The 19,439-nt window shown below is 40.3% G+C and overlaps 1 protein-coding gene across 1 annotated transcript in view; it reads right to left on the reverse strand.

Moving 5' to 3' along the window:
- Positions 1-19,217, reverse strand: part of LOC128703621 (cytochrome P450 3A21) — a gene marked incomplete at its 3' end in the record, with an annotated part of 97,347 nt that extends 78,130 nt beyond the window's left edge. The window contains 1 exon segment of the mRNA XM_070086891.1: positions 19,024-19,217. Within this exon segment, the coding sequence (XP_069942992.1) occupies positions 19,024-19,031 (8 nt within the window).
- Positions 19,218-19,439: the final 222 nt, after the last annotated feature.

The following is a 19,439-nucleotide window of genomic DNA, read 5'->3' on the forward strand; positions in this document are numbered from 1 at the left end:
CTATATATATAAAATTTAAGCTTTCATATATATTAACAGTGACATTTATATATGTGTAAGAAATATACACATGTGATTTACAGTTATACAGTGACATTTATAGTGTATAGTGAATAAAGTGTATAACATCGTTATTTACGATTAATCAGCGTTGTCAGGCTGACACAGCAAACTTAAGCCATAAACACCAGCCATATGTACTCTGTACCCTTCATGGTCATTGACCCTGAGGTTAAGCTTAGTAGGTCAGTAGTGTCTGACTCGATTATTGCTGACTTAATCATAACAAAAACTCAGCTGTTTATAGCAGTACAGTGTTTTTTAAACACTCTAAGTGTGGTGCTAGAATTTTCAGTATACCATTAAAATGGCTTGTTTGAAAATTCAGTTTCAATCTTTACAGACTAAGATTACACAGTTAGAAAATCTAATTTCAGTCTGTATAGGATTAACTCAAGATACAAACATTGATTTTGATGATCTTGAGGTAAAATTTGAATTACTTACACAACGTCTGAAAATAATTAATTCAGACTATACAGATTATGAAAAGGAATTTCTTGAATCAGATCCATCTGAGGATGAAATTAAAAATGTTTTTGATACTTTTAGAAATGAACAATTAAGGTGGGCAGGAGTACAGGCAATCTGCTGCAAAACTCTGTCACAGAGACCTACTGTAACTAGTGGTCAAACACCTGTTACACCTGTAACAACAATAAGTGTCCCATTTCCAAGTTTACCTACCTTGTCATTACCTATTTTCCAAGGTCATAATTATGAAGAATTCATTAGTGGTTTTCAATCCATAGTAAATTCACGAACTGACATAGATGAGAGTGCTATGTTCAATTATCTTAAATGTCTTGTGAAGGGAGAACCCTATGAACTGATTAAGTCATTTCCGGTGATTAGAGGCAATTATCAAATAGCCTTACGACTCTTGGCAGACAATTACTTTGCTTTTCAGACTTACAGGCATTTAGAATCACATTAGACAATAATCTCAGATCTCTGGGTGCCTAATATGACCTAAGACAGTGTAATTGGTTTATCAGTGGTATTGTACAGGATAAGTTGTCACCACAAACTATTGAACGATTAAATATTATGTTCAATAAACGCTATTTCACTTGTGAAGAAATTAGCAATGGTTTACAAACAATAGTTTCATGCATGCAAGCAACGAGACAAGATGAAAAATCCACAAATCTCGTGGATAATATACCTTCAACTCAGTATATCAAAAGTATATCTACTCCCACTAAACCACAGAATGGGAAATCCCATATAGGCATTTATCAAGCTGTGAATACAACAGACAGTAAACAGACTGTCACACATAAACGTACTCCAAAATGTGTACTTTGTGATGGAACACATTGGGCACAGCATTGTATTCAATACACATCAGTGGAGGCACGTAAACAACGTGTTCATCAGCTGAAAAGGTGCATCAAGTGTTTAGGTGAACACAAGGGAGGAAAATCCTCACTGAAGAAGTGCTTTAAATGCAAGGGTATGCATCATACAGCATTATGCCCAAATACTTTTGCTGAACAGCAGAAGAATTCCACAGAATCAGGAAGTCAACAAGCAATAACATTAAATGTGAGAGATAAATTTAAAGCAACTGCTCTCCTGATAGCTCGAGTTGAGTTATCTAATAAATTACACAAAACCAATGTGCTAACACTATTTGATCAAGGCTCACAAAGGTCCTTCATAAGAAGAACAGTGCTGCAGAAACTGAATAAACAACCCTATGCCAAAGTACAGTTAGATATAGGTGGTTTTTCCAAAATTCTGGTAAACAGACATATGACCTAGCCAGAATCACTGTTGGTCTAGGAAACAGGAAAAAGAGAGTATAAGCTGTGGTAGTAGATGATTTGCCTAAGACTGCGCAGATCCAGGGATTAAAAGAAACAGTTGCAGCACTGAAAGCAGCTAAGGTCAAGTTAGCCTGTCCTGACATACAGACGGACACTATCAGTCCAATTGATTTAATCATTGGAAGTGATTATTACCACTGTTTTGTGCAAAATATAGCAAGTAAACATGATGTTCACTTGCTGAAAACAGCAGGAGGCCACATGATATGTGGTCCCATTCCCTCTCAAAGTGGGAAAGAAACTGATATTGATTCAGTGGAAAATGTACTTGTTACGAGAATAACCGCTGGTTTGTGGTTACAGGAAAGTGGGTGCGGCAGGGAAAAGGAGCGATTGGTGGAATGATGATGTAAAGAGAGTAGTAAGGGAGAAAAAGTTAGCATATGAAAAGCTTTTACGAAGTAGAAGTGATGCAAGGAGGGAAGAGTATATGGAGAAAAAGAGAGAGGTTAAGAAAGTGATGAAGCAATGTAAAATGAGAGCAAATGAGAGAGTGTGTGAGATGTAATCAACAAATTTTGTTGAAAATAAGAAAAAGTTTTGGAGTGAGATTAACAAGTTAAGAAAGCCTAGAGAACAAATGGATTTGTCAGTTAAAAATAGGAGAGGAGAGTTATTAAATGGAGAGTTAGAGGTATTGGGAAGATGGAGGGAATATTTTGAGGAATTTTTAAATGTTGATGAAGATAGGGAAGCTGTGATTTTGTGTATAGGGAAAGGAGGAACAACATCTTGTAGGAGTGAGGAAGAGCCAGTTGTGAGTGTGAGGGAAGTTCGTGAGGCAGTAGGTAAAATGAAAGGGGGTAAGGCAGCCGGGATTGATGGGATAAAGATAGAAATGTTATAAGCAGGTGGGGATATAGTTTTGGAGTGGTTGGTGCAATTATTTAATAAATGTATGGAAGAGGGTAAGGTACCTAGGGATTGGCAGAGAGCATGCATAGTTCCTTTGTATAAAGGCAGAGGGGATAAAAGAGAGTGCAAAAAATTATAGGGGGATAAGTCTGTTGAGTATACCTGGTAAAGTGTATGGTAGAGTTATAATTGAAAGAATTAAGAGTAAGACGGAGAATAGGATAGCAGATGAACAAGGAGGCTTTAGGAAAGGTAGGGGGTGTGTGGACCAGGTGTTTATAGTGAAACATATAAGTGAACAGTATTTAGATAAGGCTAAAGAGGTCTTTGTGGCATTTATGGATTAGGAAAAGGCGTATGAGAGGGTGGACAGGGGGGCAATGTGGCAGATGTTGCAGGTGTATGTTGTAGGAGGTAGGTTACTGAAAGCAGTGAAGAGTTTTAACGAGGATAGTGAGGCTCAAGTTAGAGTATGTAGGAAAGAGGGAAATTATTTCCCAGTAAAAGTAGGCCTTAGACAAGGATGTGTGATGTCACCATGGTTGTTTAATATATTTATAGATGGGGTTGTAAGAAAAGTAAATGCGTGGCAAGAGGCGTGGAGTTAAAAGATAAAAAATCACACATAAAGTGGGAGTTGTCACAGTTGCTCTTTGCTGATGACACCGTGCTCTTGGGAGATTCTGAAGAGAAGTTGCAGAGATTGGTGGAAGAATTTGGTAGGGTATGCAAAAGAAGAAAATTGAAAGTGAATAGAGGAAAGAGTAAGGTTATGAGAATAACAAAAAGATTAGGTGATGAAAGATTGGATATCAGATTGGAGGGAGAGAGTATGGAGGAGGTGAATGTATTTCGATATTTGGGAGTGGACGTGACAGCGGATGGGTCTATGAAAGATGAGGTGAATCATAGAATTGATGAGGGGAAAAGGGCGAGTGGTGCACTTAGGAGTCTGTGGAGACAAAGAACTTTGTCCTTGGAGGCAAAGATGGGAATGTATGAGAGTATAGTTTTACCAACGCTCTTATATGGGTGTGAAGCATGGGTGATGAATGTTGCAGCGAGGAGAAGGCTGGAGGCAATGGAGATGTCATGTCTGAGGGCAATGTGTGGTGTGAATATAATGCAGAGAATTCGTAGTTTGGAAGTTAGGAGGAGGTGCGGGATTACCAAAACTGTTGTCCAGAGGGCTGAGGAAGGGTTGTTGAGGTGGTTCGGACATGTAGAGAGAATGGAGCGAAACAGAATGACTTCAAGAGTGTATCAGTCTGTAGTGGAAGGAAGGCGGGGTAAGGGTCGGCCTAGGAAGGGTTGGAGGGAGGGGGTAAAGGATGTTTTGTGTGCGAGGGGCTTGGACTTCCAGCAGGCATACATGAGCGTGTTTGATAGGAGTGAATGGAGACAAATGTTTTTTAATATTTGACGTGCTGTTGGAGTGTGAGCAAAGTAACATTTATGAAGGGGTTCAGGCCGGACTTGAGTCCTGGAGATGGGAAGTACAGTGCCTGCACTCTGAAGGAGGGGTGTTAATGTTGCAGTTTAAAAACTGTAGTGTAAAGCACTCTTCTGGCAAGACAGTGATGGAGTGAATGATGGTGAAAGTTTTTCTTTTTCGGGCCACCCTGCCTTGGTGGGAATCGGCCAGTGTGATAATAAATAAAAAAATAACCGCTGATCATGTACCACAGCAAAAATTATCATTACTGGAAGAAATGAATGAACCAGTTGATAAGTTGTGGGATTTAGATGCGATAGGTATTGATGTAAATAAACCAAGCCCACAAGAGTCTCAGACTTATAATCAATATTTGGACATTGTCAAATATAAAGATGGACAGTATTGGGTTAGATTACCATGGAAATTAAATCCACCACATCTGCCTAGCAGTTATCGCATGGCTTTCGGACAAATGAAAGCACAAATACATGAGCTCAGGAAGAATCCAGAGCTACTGACTGTCTATGATAATATCATACAAGAACAGTTGGACAATAAATTCATTGAGGAAATAGTCGAAGATAAGTTGAAGACAGAAGCTCATTATCTCCCGCACCATGGAGTCAGAAAAGATTCTGAAACCACTCCACTACGTGTAGTATATAATTGCAGCGCACGTGCAAATAAAGATGTAGCAAGTCTTAATGACTGTCTGATGACCGGACCCTCACTAACTGAGAAGCTTGGAGACGTGCTTATGAAATTTCGCACAAACCCATATGCCTACACGTCTGATATTTTCAAAGCTTTCTTAAGAGTAGGACTACAAGAAATAGATAGAGATTATACTCGATTCTTGTGGCCTGAAAATCCACATGATCCTCAAAGTCCTGTGAAAACTTAGCGTTTCAAATCAGTATTATTTGGTGCAACATCCTCTCCATTCTTACTAGAAGCTACTCTAAATACACATTTGAAGAAATCTGAAAGTCCCTTCAAAGAAGTCTTAAAGAAAAGTTTCTATGTGGACAATCTTCAAGGTACTGTGAATAAAGAGGGGGATTTGAAATCCTTATACAGAGAAGCTAAGAAGGAGACGAAAAAAGCAAATATGCCTCTAAGGATGTGGAATACTAATACAAAGCAATTAAGGGAACTTATCAAAAGATTTCCCTGAAACTGAAATTCCTGATTGCAACAATATGCTGGGACTTAATTGGAATACACAGGAAGATACTTTGAGTCTCAAAAGGTTAAACAATAAATCAAGCAGTACACTCACTAAACGTAATTTACTGTCAGAGGTATCACAATGTTTTGATCCTCTAGGACTCGTCTCACCAATTACCAATCTTGCTTATGCAAGATGCATGGAAACTCAAAATTGGATGGGATGAGAACTTGCCTCTAGAAATGAGTCAAGCATGGGATGAAATATCCAAGGAGTTTAAACAACTTCATCAAATTAAATTTCCCAGACAAATAGGTCAAGAGGGAAACAAGTACACATTACATGTGTTCTGTGATGCGTCAACCAGAGGTTATGGCGCTGTAGCTTACACGAGTAATGCTAAAGGAAGTACACTAATTACTTCAAAGGCCAGGGTAGCACCCTTGAAGGTCAGAACAGTACCACAATTGGAACTGACAGCACTCTATGTACGTACAAAATTAGCTGTCTATCTCAACAAAGTACTTGATCATCTCACTATTGAAAAAAAAAACGTGATCTGGAGTGATAACGAAGCAGTTCTCCAGTGGTTAAGAAATAATAAGAGTAATTTGGTCTATGTACAGAACAGAGTAGCAGAAATAAAAGAGATGCAGGGAGATTATCTCTTTCTCCACGTCTTTACCCAAGAGAATCCAGCTGACATGTTGTCACGTGGGGTCCCACTCAAGAAATTTGTGGATAATAAATTATGGCTCCACGGACGGAACTGGCTCTCTAATAAAAATAACTGGCCTCAGCAAAAAGCTCACATTCAATTCAATTCAATTCAATTCAATTCAATTCAATTCAATTCAAAGTTTATTCTCTATAAGGATTACAATGCTGAGTTTACAGAATTTGGTTATTGTGTGGTTTACATGTAGTAAAATAATAATTACAGAGTGTACCACTAGAACACCTAGCATGGCTAGGCATTTCGGGCAGACTTATATTAAATCTTAAGCTTAAAATATTACAAAATTATGAGGCAAGTTGGTATTATGGCTAAGTGACTGAATACTAGTTGTGAGTTTAGCAATGTGAATACTTTATTATTTATTATTTATGCCAGAAGAAACAGTTTGCTTGAATACAGCAGAAATAAGTTGTGTAAATACTGCAGACACAACAGAAATAGTCACTGATGGATCTAAATACTCATCTTTGGGTAAACTCTTAAGAGTTACAGCTCTTGTCTTTAAATTCATTAAAGCCGTAAAACATGATTATGAATGTCTTGAACCCATTAAATACTGGGTGAAACTAATACAGAAAGATGTTTTCTCTACAGAATACAAATTTCTGGAAACACAAGATAAATCCCCAAAGAAATCTGTCATGATTAATTCTTTAGGACTTTATCTCGACTCAGAAAATATTATAAGATGTCGAGGAAGAATTCATAATTCTTCACTACCTAATGAAGCCATACATCCAATATTGATCCCCAAGAATCATTGGTTAACAAAACTGATTGCTCAAAACGCCCACGGTAACGTGTTACATGGTGGGGTAGCTGACACACTTTGTCATATACGACAATCCTACTGGATACCTCAAGGTAGACAAAGTGTGAAAAAACAAATAAAGGACTGTATTACTTGTCGTCACTACGATATGCGAGTATGTCAGTATCCAGGTCCACCTCCATATCCCTCTGAAAGAGTTCGTCATATCACTCCATTTGAGGTGACAGGTGTAGATTACACTGGACCAATAATTTTAACCAAAACAGTTGACAAAGTTCCCATCAAGGTGTACATCTGTTTGTTCACTTGTGCTACAACTAGAGCAGTACATCTAGAAGTAGCCACTGACATGTCTGCTGAAACTTTTATCAAATTATTCAGAAGGTTTGCAGCCAGAAGGGCGTGTCCCAGACTGATGATTTCAGATAATGCAACGAACTTTGTTGCTGGTGCTGCTTATATAAGCAAGATCTTTGATCAACCAGAAGTACAACAGATGCTGAATCAACGCAGTTGTCGTTGGAGATACATTCCTCCTAAATCTCCATGGTACGGCGGATTTAATGAAAGAATGATCGGCATTGTAAAACGTTGTTTAAGGAAGACTCTTCATCGTCAGACTTAGAAGAATTCCGTACAGTTGTGACTGAAATAGAAAATAGAGTCAACAACAGACCTCTAACTTATGTTACCGATGATCTGGACAATTTAGAAGTTAAAAGTCCATCTCGTTTACTCCATGGCAGAAGGCTCGAACCTGTTCCTCCCATGAATGATAAAGAAATCATAGAGGATCCTACTTATTTCGAACCTGAGCAACTCAGACGTAAATTCAAACACCTTAATAAAGTGATTGAACGGGAGAAGGCTTACAGCTTTTCATCTCATCCCCTGCATGCATCAGCCTTACTAGAGATTTGAACAATGCAAGGAATTCGCGAGAGATCAGTGTTTGCGTATATTTCGCCTGCTCTCGCGAATTCCTTGCATTGTTCAAATCTCTAGTAAGGCTGATGCATGCAGGGGGTGAGATGAAAAGCTGTAAGCCTTCTCCCTGAAAGCTGGCTGCCTTGGATCAAACGTGTAGCGCAAGCTACACGCCAAGGTATTGTCCAGTGTGGGTAGATTGGTAAAGCACTGCGTACCTTGTCCTAAGGTTCGTAGGTTCGAGTCTCCTTCAGCCAGAGATCAGTGTTTGTGTATATTTCGCCTGCTCTCGCGAATTCCTTGCATTGTTCAAATCTCTAGTAAGGCTGATGCATGCAGGGGATGAGATGAAAAGCTGTAAGCCTTCTCCCTGAAAGCTGGCTGCCTTAGATCAAACGTGTAGCGCAAGCTACACGCCAAGGTATTGTCCAGTGTGGGTAAATTAGTAAAGCCCTGCATACCTTGTCCTAAGGTTCGTAGGTTCGAGTATTCTTCAGCCAGAGATCAGTGTTTGTGTATATATATATATATATATATATATATATATATATATATATATATATATATATACATAGCCGCTCTAAGAATCGGCCACTTCAGTTTTCGACCACTTTTTTTGGCCAAATTTTGTCCTATGTTTCGGCCATTGCCCTGGGTTTTAGACAGCATACCATACCTGTCTGCCTGCCCACGCTTGCGTCCCTCCATGTGCAGGCGTTGTGAGCCAGTCTAGCATTGTTTAGCCTAAAGTGAATATTACCCTGCATGCTCATCCTTCCAGACAGCCACCCAGCCAGCCAGGCAGCCATCCATCCATCCATCCAGCCAGCCAGTCATCAATAAACCCAGCCAGCCATCCAGCCATCCAGCCAACCAGCCAGCCAGCAGGTAGGCAGGCAGGCAGGCAGCCAGCCAGCCAGCCAGCCAGCCAGCCAGCCAGCCAGCCAGCCAGCCAGCTAGGCAGTCATCCAGCCAGCCAGCCAGCCAGCCAGCCAGCTAGCCAGCCAGCTAGCCAGCTAGGCAGTCATCCAGCCAGGCAGGCAGGCAGGTAGGCAGGTAGGCAGGCAGGCAGGCAGGCAGGCAGGCAGGCAGGCAGGCAGGCAGGCAGGCAGGCAGGCAGGCAGGCAGGCAGGCAGGCAGGCAGCCAGCCAGCCAGCCAGCCAGCCAGCCAGTCATCCAGCCAGCCAGCCAGCCAGCCAGCCAGCTAGGCAGTCATAGCAGGACCACCATAGCAGTGAAGAAAGAGATAGCTGAAACAAGTCATATCTGCAACATGTTCAGTGACAAAACTTTGTTCCACTTCAGGGAAATCTTAAAGGGATGCCAGAAACTCTTGACAGTTATTTTGTTCGAAAGGAGTCCAGTGACTCTTAAGCTGGTCCTAGTGACATTAAAAGGCAAAGAAGAGAAGTAACCCCAGATAAAGACTTATCACCTAAAGTCTTTATGAAAGGGGATTCCCCTTCCAAAAAATAAGTCCTCCCTCTCTCCTCTTCCCTATTTTCCAGATGCCAGCAAGTCTCTTCAATAAAGGTAAGTAAATGTTATTTTAAATTTTCATTTAAATTTTAATTTATCTGTTGTATAATATATATGTATTTATCTGTGTTGTGTGTATGTAAAATTATAGATATTCTTTAAAAAAATGTACTTTTTGTGAATATTTTTGGGGGATGGAACGGATTAATTGTATTTACATTATTTCTTATGGGAAATGTTGCTTCGCCTTTCAGCCGTTTCGAGTTGAGGCCTAGCTCCTGGAACAGATTGCGGCCGAAACTCGGGGGTTCCACTGTATATATGTATACATACATATATATGTTGCCTAATAAACTGACGTTACCGAATAGGCCAAACTTCCTACAGTTCACAGGTTTGGTATGTTTTATAAAGCTTGTGTATTCATGAGTAGGAAAAACACATGTACTTGTCCTTATAATATATTAAACAAAAAGATGAATTCATCTTGGTAATTTTATAGAAAACAGAAGAATGTTTGGGAGTGTGAGAAGGCGAGATTGAAGAGCATAGGTAGTAATATGCACCTTGAGATCAAATGAAATAAGGTGCAAACTAGTATGAATTGAAAAAATGCCATGGACTGGTATCTCTCTATATATTCCTGTTATCTCAATGGGTAGTGCTGCATTACACAATAGCGTGAGCATTCAGCTTGTTGGAGCTTGCAGTAAGGAGAGTATGATGAGGTAGGAGAGGGGGTGATTGGAATCTTGATTCGAGGTGTTGGAGACGGGTTGTCCTAAAAATATTAAAAGAAAAAGACTTAAGTTTGATCTTGATCTAATTTGTTGGAGTATGGATGGTACTGGAGGTTGAAGGGGAGGTGATGGAAGGTAGGGGCGATGGAGGTCGAGGGGGAGGTGAGTGTTGGTATTAGGTAGACTTTTTATTGCAGGACATGGAGTTATGAAGGTCCTGGTGGTTTAGGGGGAGGTGAGAGAGGGTAGGGGTGGAGAGGCAGGTGAGAGAGGGCAGCAGAGGAGAGGGAGGTGATAGAGGGTAGGGGAGATGAACAGACGTGATGGACATTGGGATGAGAGGGTAAGGGAGATGTGGAGAATGTGTTAGAGGTGGTAGGGGAAGGGAGGTGAGGAAATGGTCTAAGATCGTAAATAAGAACATAACTAAGTAGGAACACTGCAACAGGCCTACTGACCCATGCGAAGGAAGTCCGTGCCACCCCCCGGTCTAGAACAATGACCACCTAATCAGGTCACTTCCACTTAAGGAAGGAGTACGGTACCAGACCTGGTAGCCCAAGTTAGTCAGGTCCAACTCACACCCACCCATACCCACTCATGTATTTATCCAACCTATTTTTAAAACTACACAACGTCTTAGCTTCTATGACGGTACTCGGGAGATTGTTCCACTCATCCACAACACTATTACCAAACCAGTGCTCTCCTATGTCCTTCCTGAATCTGAACTTTTCCAACTTGAAACCATTGCTGTGAGTCCTGTCTTGGCTGGATATTTTCAGCACGCTATTTACATCCCCTTCATTTATTTCTGTTTTCCATTTATACACCTCAATCATACCCCCCTAATTATATGCCTTTCTAGAGAGTGCAGATTCAGGGCCCTCAGTCTATCCTCATAGGGAAGATTTCTGATACATGGGATCATCTTTGTCATCCTCCTCTGTACGTTTTCCAGTGCAATTATATCCATTCTGTAATATGATGACCAGAACTGTGCAGCAGAATCTAAATGAGGCCTAACCAAGGATATATAGAGTTGAAGAACAACCTGAGGACTTCTATTGTTTATACTTCTTGATATGAGGCCAAGGATTCTGTTAGCTCTATTGCAAGCACTTAAGCACTGTTGTCTTGGTTTCAGATTATTGTTAACCAGAACTCCTGAATCCTTTTCTCAATCCGTAGTTTAAAGATCTAGACTATTTAGTTTATAAGTGGTATGGTTATTGTCCTGTCAAACATTTAGAACTTTGCATTTGCCTATATTAAACTGCATCTGCCACTTCTCCTACCACTGCATCAGTCTATTCAAATCATCCTGGAATGCACTAATGTCCTCAATAGAATGCATTGGACGGCCTATTTTGGTGTCATCAGCAAATTTGCTTATGTCGCTATTTATTTCCTCATCTATATCGTTTATGTAAATTGTGAACAACAAGGGGCCCAACACTGACCCCTGTGGAACACCACTTGTGATATGCCCCCATTCTGATTTCTCCCCATTTATGCAAACTCTTTGCTGCCTATTTGTCAACCACGCCTCTACCCAGGAAAAAATTTCTCCTTCTATTCCGTGTGCCTTAAGTTTCCTCAAAAGTCTCTGATGTGGAACTCTATCGAAAGCCTTACTGAAGCCCATATACACAATATCATATTCATTACCGTGATCTACCTCCTCAATCACCTTGGTGAAAAAAGTAAGTAAGTTCGTAATACAGGAATGCCCCTTAGTAAAATCATGTTGAGATTCATTTATCAATTTATGCCTATCAAGATGGCTACGAACTGCCTCGGCAATTATTGATTCCATAAATTTTCCCACTATGGAGGTAAGGCTTATTGGTCTATAGTTCGAAGCTAAGCACCTGTCACCTGCCTTGTAAATAGGTATTACATTTGCCATTTTCCACTTATCAGGCACTATGCCAGTTTGTAGTGATATGTTGAAAAGATTAGCCAAAGGTTTGCAAAGTTCCTCTTTACATTCCTGTAACACCCTTGCAAACAATTCATCAGGACCTGGGGATTTGTTAGGTTTTAATTTCTCTGTTTGTCTGAGGACCGTGTCACTAGTTACTGCAATCGTGCATAGTTTATTATCGTCCTGTTCTACATAATTTTTTATTTCTGGAATTTCGCTAGTATCTTCCTGAGTAAAAACTGAGAGGAAGTAAGAATTGAAAATTTCACACATATCCCTATCACTGTCATTGATCTGACCTGAGTTACTCTTGAGTGGGCCTATCTTGTCCCTAATCTTACTTCTGTATACCTGAAAGAACCCTTTTGGGTTAGTCTTCAAATCCCTTGCGACCTTAGCCTCATAATCCCTTTTTGCTTTTCTTATTCATTTTTTATTTCTCTTTTTAATTGAATATATTGATTTCTTAACTGCCCATCGCGTCTTTTGATACGCCTAAAAATGCCTCTCTTTTGACCAATGAGATGTTTTAATCTATTGTTCATCCATTTGGGATCATTTTTGTTAGATCTAATTTCCTACCAGGAATAAAAATTGTCTGAGCAGCTAGAACTATGCTCTGAAAAACGTCATACTGGCAACCAACACCAGCTACCTGACCCATAGTCAGATCATCTCAATTTAGCCCACCCAGGTAATTTTTCAGTCCCATGAAATCAGCCAATCGGAAGTCTGGGACAGAGACTTGATTGCAGTTTACCGGGTAATTTCATAATATATCGAAACTAAGTGATTTGTGATCATTAATGGTCTTGCTTAAAAAGATTAGATGCTCTTTAAATAATTTTTTGAAAAAGTGTATTTGATTCCTGACACAGCGCTTCCTTGTATTGAGTTAACCCCCCCCCAAAAAAAAAAAAATCACATTAGTTCGACCCCCAGAATGACCATCCAGAAGGTAAACACACTTGAATATACGAACTTGTTTCTTACTTCAAGATTACGCTCATGTGGTGTATTTTTTTCACGATTGAAATGTTGATGTAATTAATGTATGAAATGTAATGAAGCCATTAAAATGTTCACTCTGTTCACAATTACTCTTTGAGTTGTGTTTTTAGAAAGATAATTATTCGTCTCCTCACTTTTCCAGTTGTTTCTTTTGCACACATTTTGTGCGCTACTACATTATGGTCCCACTTAACCAAGGCATTTACAAAATTTGAGTCTATTACATTTGCATGTTGTCAGTCTTGCTGTATATCCATGAGTGTTATAATGGTCTGGTAATTGTGAGAGGCAACCTACGTGGTCCTGGGTTGTGCAGTTTTTGTGATCCAATAAGTTTAACAATCTTGCTCTGTAAAATTCTTTACAAAACTTTGAAAATATTGAACATCAGTGATATTAGTTAATAGTTTTTGGAATGGTTTTAATACAACCATTGTAAAGTTGGGTTATAGCTATTGTTTTTAAAGTCTGTGGATGACTCCGGAGTCCGGAATCATTTATATAATTTTTGATGCAGGTGACTGTTTTTCTTAAATTCTCGGTGGATTAAATTTCCCTGAATCAGGGCCGGGAGGTGAGTTCATGGGGATGCTATAAATGACTTCTTTCATTATTATTATTATTATTATTATTATTAATAGAATCAAAACTAAGCGCTAAACCCACAAGGTTCACACAGCATTAGATGACTTCGTTGAAATCGAGTAAAATTACTGTTACTTCAGAAATTAGTACAGAGAATTGAATCTCATAGATGAAAACCTCATTTCGATTGTCAAAATTTTGCGCTATTAATTCTTCATTGATCACAGTATCGTACAATGACTCAAGAAATCGTAATGACACGATTGCAAACAAACCATACCCGACGGGCTGGAGTTTTGAGACTCTATGACCGCGGGTTCAATCCCGGCCGGGGGTATGGTTCGTACAATGACTTTTTTCTTTGTTATCTTAGTAAAGGATCCATCTCCTTTAAGAGCCTAAGGAAAAACTTAATTTTTGCTATTATGTTTTGCACCAGATTCTCTTCATTCGTGAAAATATTTCATAGGTAATTTTTATTATGTTCGTTTTTGTTATTTGCTGCAAAAGTGTGAATTCATTACAGTCTTCATTGTTCGTTTTAGTGAGAATTTTGGTTTGATGTTGGCTGCGGGATTTCACCTGCTATTACGGTACAATATTTGTTGCATTCCTACGTTTTAAATGTCTTAAACTGACGTTACTAAACAATAGGATATTATGGGATGGGACGAGAAGATTTTTAAGACACTATGAAGTTTCAGCAGCTGGTGTTTGAACTGTTGGAAATTGTATCTTTTGGCTTGTAAACAAATACAAAAAAATAGGTACCAATTACCAGTATTTAATGCCAAGACTTGGACTAGTGAAGTTCCAGAACAGTTTGGAGGAACAAAATATAAATTTATTCACTTCATGGCAGCTCAGATAAATGTTTCCTAGAAGTGTAGCTACAGTTGTAAATTTTTTTAAATATAGCAGAATGTCTTGTACTGAAAGTCTCGTTCTGACACATATACACGTACTGAAGTAGCAACTTTCAAGGGACAGTAGAAACATTCATCCATGTGTTGACTACGATCATTTCCAGGTTCTTTAGGTTCAAAATGTTAATACACAGGGCTAGACATTCCACCTTCGAGAAAGTCTGATACCTTGTAATCAAGATCGCTGGCCCATACTTGAACAACAGACAACCTGGTTTATTGTAGGTTCAGTACAAGTTCACTTTTTAAGACAGTGTTACCAATTTAGGAAATCGGGCATAATAATAAGTCGCCAAATTAAAATTAAATCAATTTATAGATCACCATATTTTGTATATGAAAATTTATTATGGAATTATATTTCAAGGAAATGTTCAAAAAAATCAAATGCAAACACCCACAATAAAGTTAATTCCAAACACAATAAAAATAAAAATATCGATTTTTTGCATTTACAAAAAGTAATATAAATACACCAACGTACTTTAGTCCCTGTCGATGAAGGCAACATTGTTAGCACTAGTGCTGAAGATGGAAATGAGACAGGAAAACACGCACAAGTAGGGAATACAGTCTCAAAAAAATCAAGGTCATGGAATATCTGGAAAAACAGATGGGACGTGCAATTTTGACCACCCCAGAAAATGCCGTGCCCATTTGACAACAGTAGAATACAACCTTCCTTCCTGTGAACCTTTCCACCCTGAAATGTGTCACTCTTCAGTTCAGTAAAGACAGTGCTTTAACTTATATTCTCAGGCACACCATCTAAAGGGTACAAGAAGATACAGAACATCCAGACCATGGGACAACCTGGGTAGCCACAGCCACTCCAGAGAGAGAGAGAGAGCGAGAGAGAGAGAGAGAGGTTTTTTAGCGTCAGGAAGGAGAAAAAGCTGGCAGGAAATGACAGAAATCGTACACCAATTCCAATCATTTCTGGAGTGGAATCACAGTCGATGGCCTCCACTCCAAAACAACAGATATTAGTGCCAGGAAAAAAAGACCCCTCCCCTCCATACCACCAATACGCCTGGTTGATCAGGCTCTGATCCACCAGGAGGCCTGGTCACAGACCGGGCCGCGGGGGCGTTGACCCCCGGAACTCTTTCCAGGTAAACTCTAGGTAAATAATCCGACGACATTCATCTTTGCAAATATACAGAGTCTAAAGCCAGCATCGAACAACAAAATACCTTTCAAATGCAAATGCAATGTTCGCGGTTTTCAGAGACCCACATAAAGGATCACTTGGACAAAGAAATATGGATCCCGGATTACAACCTATATAGATGTGACGGAGTGAATAGGCAAAAATGGGGGGTTGACCTGTATATCACAGAGTCACTTATATGTTCAGAAGTGCTAAATACCTCAAATGATGTCATTGAAATTTTAGCAGTAAAGATCGAGAACCAAAACCTGGTCATTATGGTTGTATATAAGCAACGTCCCAATAATTCCAGGAACAGCTTTTGAAAATTGACCACTGTCTTGAAAATCTTTTAGCTCCTGTCCCCAACATCTTGCTCGTGGGGGATTTCAACCTAAGGCACCTAAAATGGAGGAATATAGCAAATAATGACTCAAGAAATCGTAATGACACGATTGCAAACAAGCCATACCCCCGGCCGGGATTGAACCCGCGGTCATAGAGTCACGGGCTGGAGTTTTGAGACTATATGACCGCGGGTTCAATCCCGGCCGGGGGTATGGTTAGCAAATAATGTTGTAGCAGAGATAACACCAGGAGGCAGCTCAGATGAAAACTCGCACACACACGAGCCTTCAAATCTCTACGCCAAATTCACCTTAAACCAGCAAAAAATAGAGCCTACAAGATTGGAGAATATGCTGGACCCCATCTTTACTAACGATGTTGATCTGATATGAAATGTCATCATATCAAAAACAATATACTTAGATCACAACATGATAGAGGTTCAGACATGTATGCGGGGAGCCCCACACCGACAAAATATGATCAATTACGAAGGAACCTTCACCAAATTCAACTTCAATAACAAAAACATTAGGTGGGACCAAGTAAACTAAGCCCTAAATGATATAAACTGGGAAGACAGACTAAGTAACACGGATCCTACCTTATGTATAGAACAAATTAACTCTGTGGCACTTGAGGTACGCTCAAGGCATATTCCCTTAAGGAAAAGGAGATGTAAACTTGAAATGGAAAGGCGTTCCTTATACAGGCGAAGGCTAAGTATAACAGAGCGGCTATAAGAGGCCAATGTATCTGCAATACGTAGGGAGACACCGGTCAGAGAAATAGCAAACAACGAACTAAAGCTAAAGGAATCTTACAGGAGTCAAGAAATGCAGGAAGAACTAAGAGCCATAAATGGAATTGAAAGAAACCCAAAGTATGTCTTTTCTTATGCCAAATCAAAGTCGAGAACAACATCCAGTATTGAGCCCCTACTCAAACGGGATGGGTTCTACACAGATGACAGCAAGGAAATGAGTGAGCTACTCAAGTCCCAACATGACTCAGTTTTTAGCAAGCCGTTAACCAGACTGAGAGTCGAAGACCTTAATGATTTTTTATGAGAGAGACACAGAATCTGGAAGATACACACCTATCTGATATTATCCTGATGGTAAATGACTTCGAAAAGGCGATAAATGACATGTTCGTGCACTCTGCCCCAGGCCCAGACTCATGGAACTCCGTGTTCATCCAGAACTGCAAGAAGCCCCTATCACGTGCTTTTAACATCCTATGGAGAGGGAGCATGAACACTGGGGTCATTCCACAGTTACTAAAAACAACAGACATAGCTCCACTCCACAAAGGGGGCAGTAAAGCAATAGCAAAGAACTACAGACCGAAAGTGTTAACGTCCCATATCATAAAAATTTTTGAAAGGGTTCTAAGAAGCAAGATCACCACCCATTTAGATACCCATCACTTCCACAACCCAGGGCAGCATGCATCTAGAGCAGGTCTCTCCTGTCTGTCCCAACTACTGGACCACTATGACAAGGTCCTGGATGCTCTAGAAGACAAACAGAATGCAGATGTAATATACACAGTCTTTGCAAAAGCCTTTGACAAGTGAGACCATGGTGTAATAGCGCACAAAATGCGTGATAAAGGAATAACAGGAAAAGTTGGTAGATGGAGCTATAATTTCCTAACAAATAGAACACAAAGAGTAGGAGTCAACAGAGTATAGTCAGAGGAGACTACGGTGAAAAGCTCTGTTCCACAAGGCACAATACTCGGTCCCATCTTGTTCCTCATCCTCATATCTGACATAGACAGAGATATAAGCCACGGCGCCGTCTCTTCCTTTGCAGATGACACCCGAATTTGGATGACAGTGTCCTCCATTGAAGACATTGCAAGACTCCAGGTGGACATCAGCCAAATTTTTAAATGGGCTGCAGAAAACAGTATGAAGTTCAATGATGAGAAATTTCAATTACTCCGATATGGAAAACGTGAGGAAATTAAAACTTTATCGGAGTATATAACAAATTCCAACCACACAATAAAGCGAGAAACTAATGCCAATGACCTGGGAATGATCATGTCGGAGGATCTCACCTTCAAGGTGAGATCTGCTAGAAAAATGACAGGATAGATAATGAGAACCTTCAAAACCAGGGATACCAAACCTATGATGGCACTCTTCAGGTCGTTTGTTCTATCTAGGCTGGAATATTGCTGCACACTAACAGCACCTTACAAGGCAGGTGAAATTGCTGACCTAGAAAATGTACAGAGAACCTTCATGGCGCGCATAACTGCGATAAACCAACTCAACTACTGGGAACGCTTGAAGTTCCTCAACCTGTACTCCCTAGAAGACAGGTGGGAGAGATACGTGATTATATACACTTGGAAAATCCTAGAGAGATTAGTACCAAACTTGCACAGAAAAATTACTCCCTACAAAAGCGAAAGACTTAGCAGACAATGCAACATCCCCCTAATGAAAAGCAGGGGCGCTACTAGCACGATAAGAGACAACATAATAAGTGTCAGGGGCACAAGACTATTCAACTGCCTCCCAACATACATAAGGGGGATTACCAATGGACTTCTGGCTGTCTTCAAGCAAGCACTGGGACAGGCACCTAAAGTTAGTAACTGACCAGCTGGGCTGTGGTTCATACATTGGACTGCGTGCGGCCAGCAGTAGCAGCCTGTTCGATCAGGCCCTGATCCACCATGAGGCCTGGTCACAGACCGGACCGCGGGGGAGTTGACCCCCGGAACTCTCTCCAGGTATTCTCCAGGTATACTATCCCCTGTTAGGGAGCGAACTCTGAGCTCTCTAGTGAGATACAACGAATAAGCATCATATACACCGGGAACCACTACTTCTGAAACAGTGAGCTTCCTTGATTCTTACCCACAATAAAATGCTTCTCATCATCTGCACATCGATTCTCACCTACGAAACAATTATTCTCATAATCTCTACAGTGATTCTTACCCATTGAATAATAGCAGTAAACCATTCCTATTTGACCTTAGTCATTCATACACTCAATGTTTATAAATAAGTTCAGTTTAACTTACATGAACATTGCTGCGACTGAATATGTACTCAGCTAAAATGGCTCCTCTGTCGTCAAGTGCTCACCAGTTACTGAAGCAGATCCTTATATTTAGTATCTTACACTCGCGCGTGTTGCCCCACACACACACACACACACACACACACACACACACACACACACTAGGTGAGTACACACACGCACACACACACACACACACTCCAACCGCGACAATCCCAACGCAACTGAGCAACCCAAACCACAACCCACTCACTGTTCCCTCTTCCAGCAACACCCATATCACAAACCTCACCCCAACAGCTGTCCCTTATGGGCATTCTGACCCCACCCCCATCATCACAAACCCCACCTACACCACAGCCCCCTATAGGCCCCTACTAAGGCTCCCGCTCCCCCAAACCCAATATTCTTGCAGGA

Source organism: Cherax quadricarinatus, chromosome 20 (assembly GCF_038502225.1).
Source record: "Cherax quadricarinatus isolate ZL_2023a chromosome 20, ASM3850222v1, whole genome shotgun sequence".
NCBI classification, from domain to species: domain Eukaryota; kingdom Metazoa; phylum Arthropoda; class Malacostraca; order Decapoda; family Parastacidae; genus Cherax; species Cherax quadricarinatus.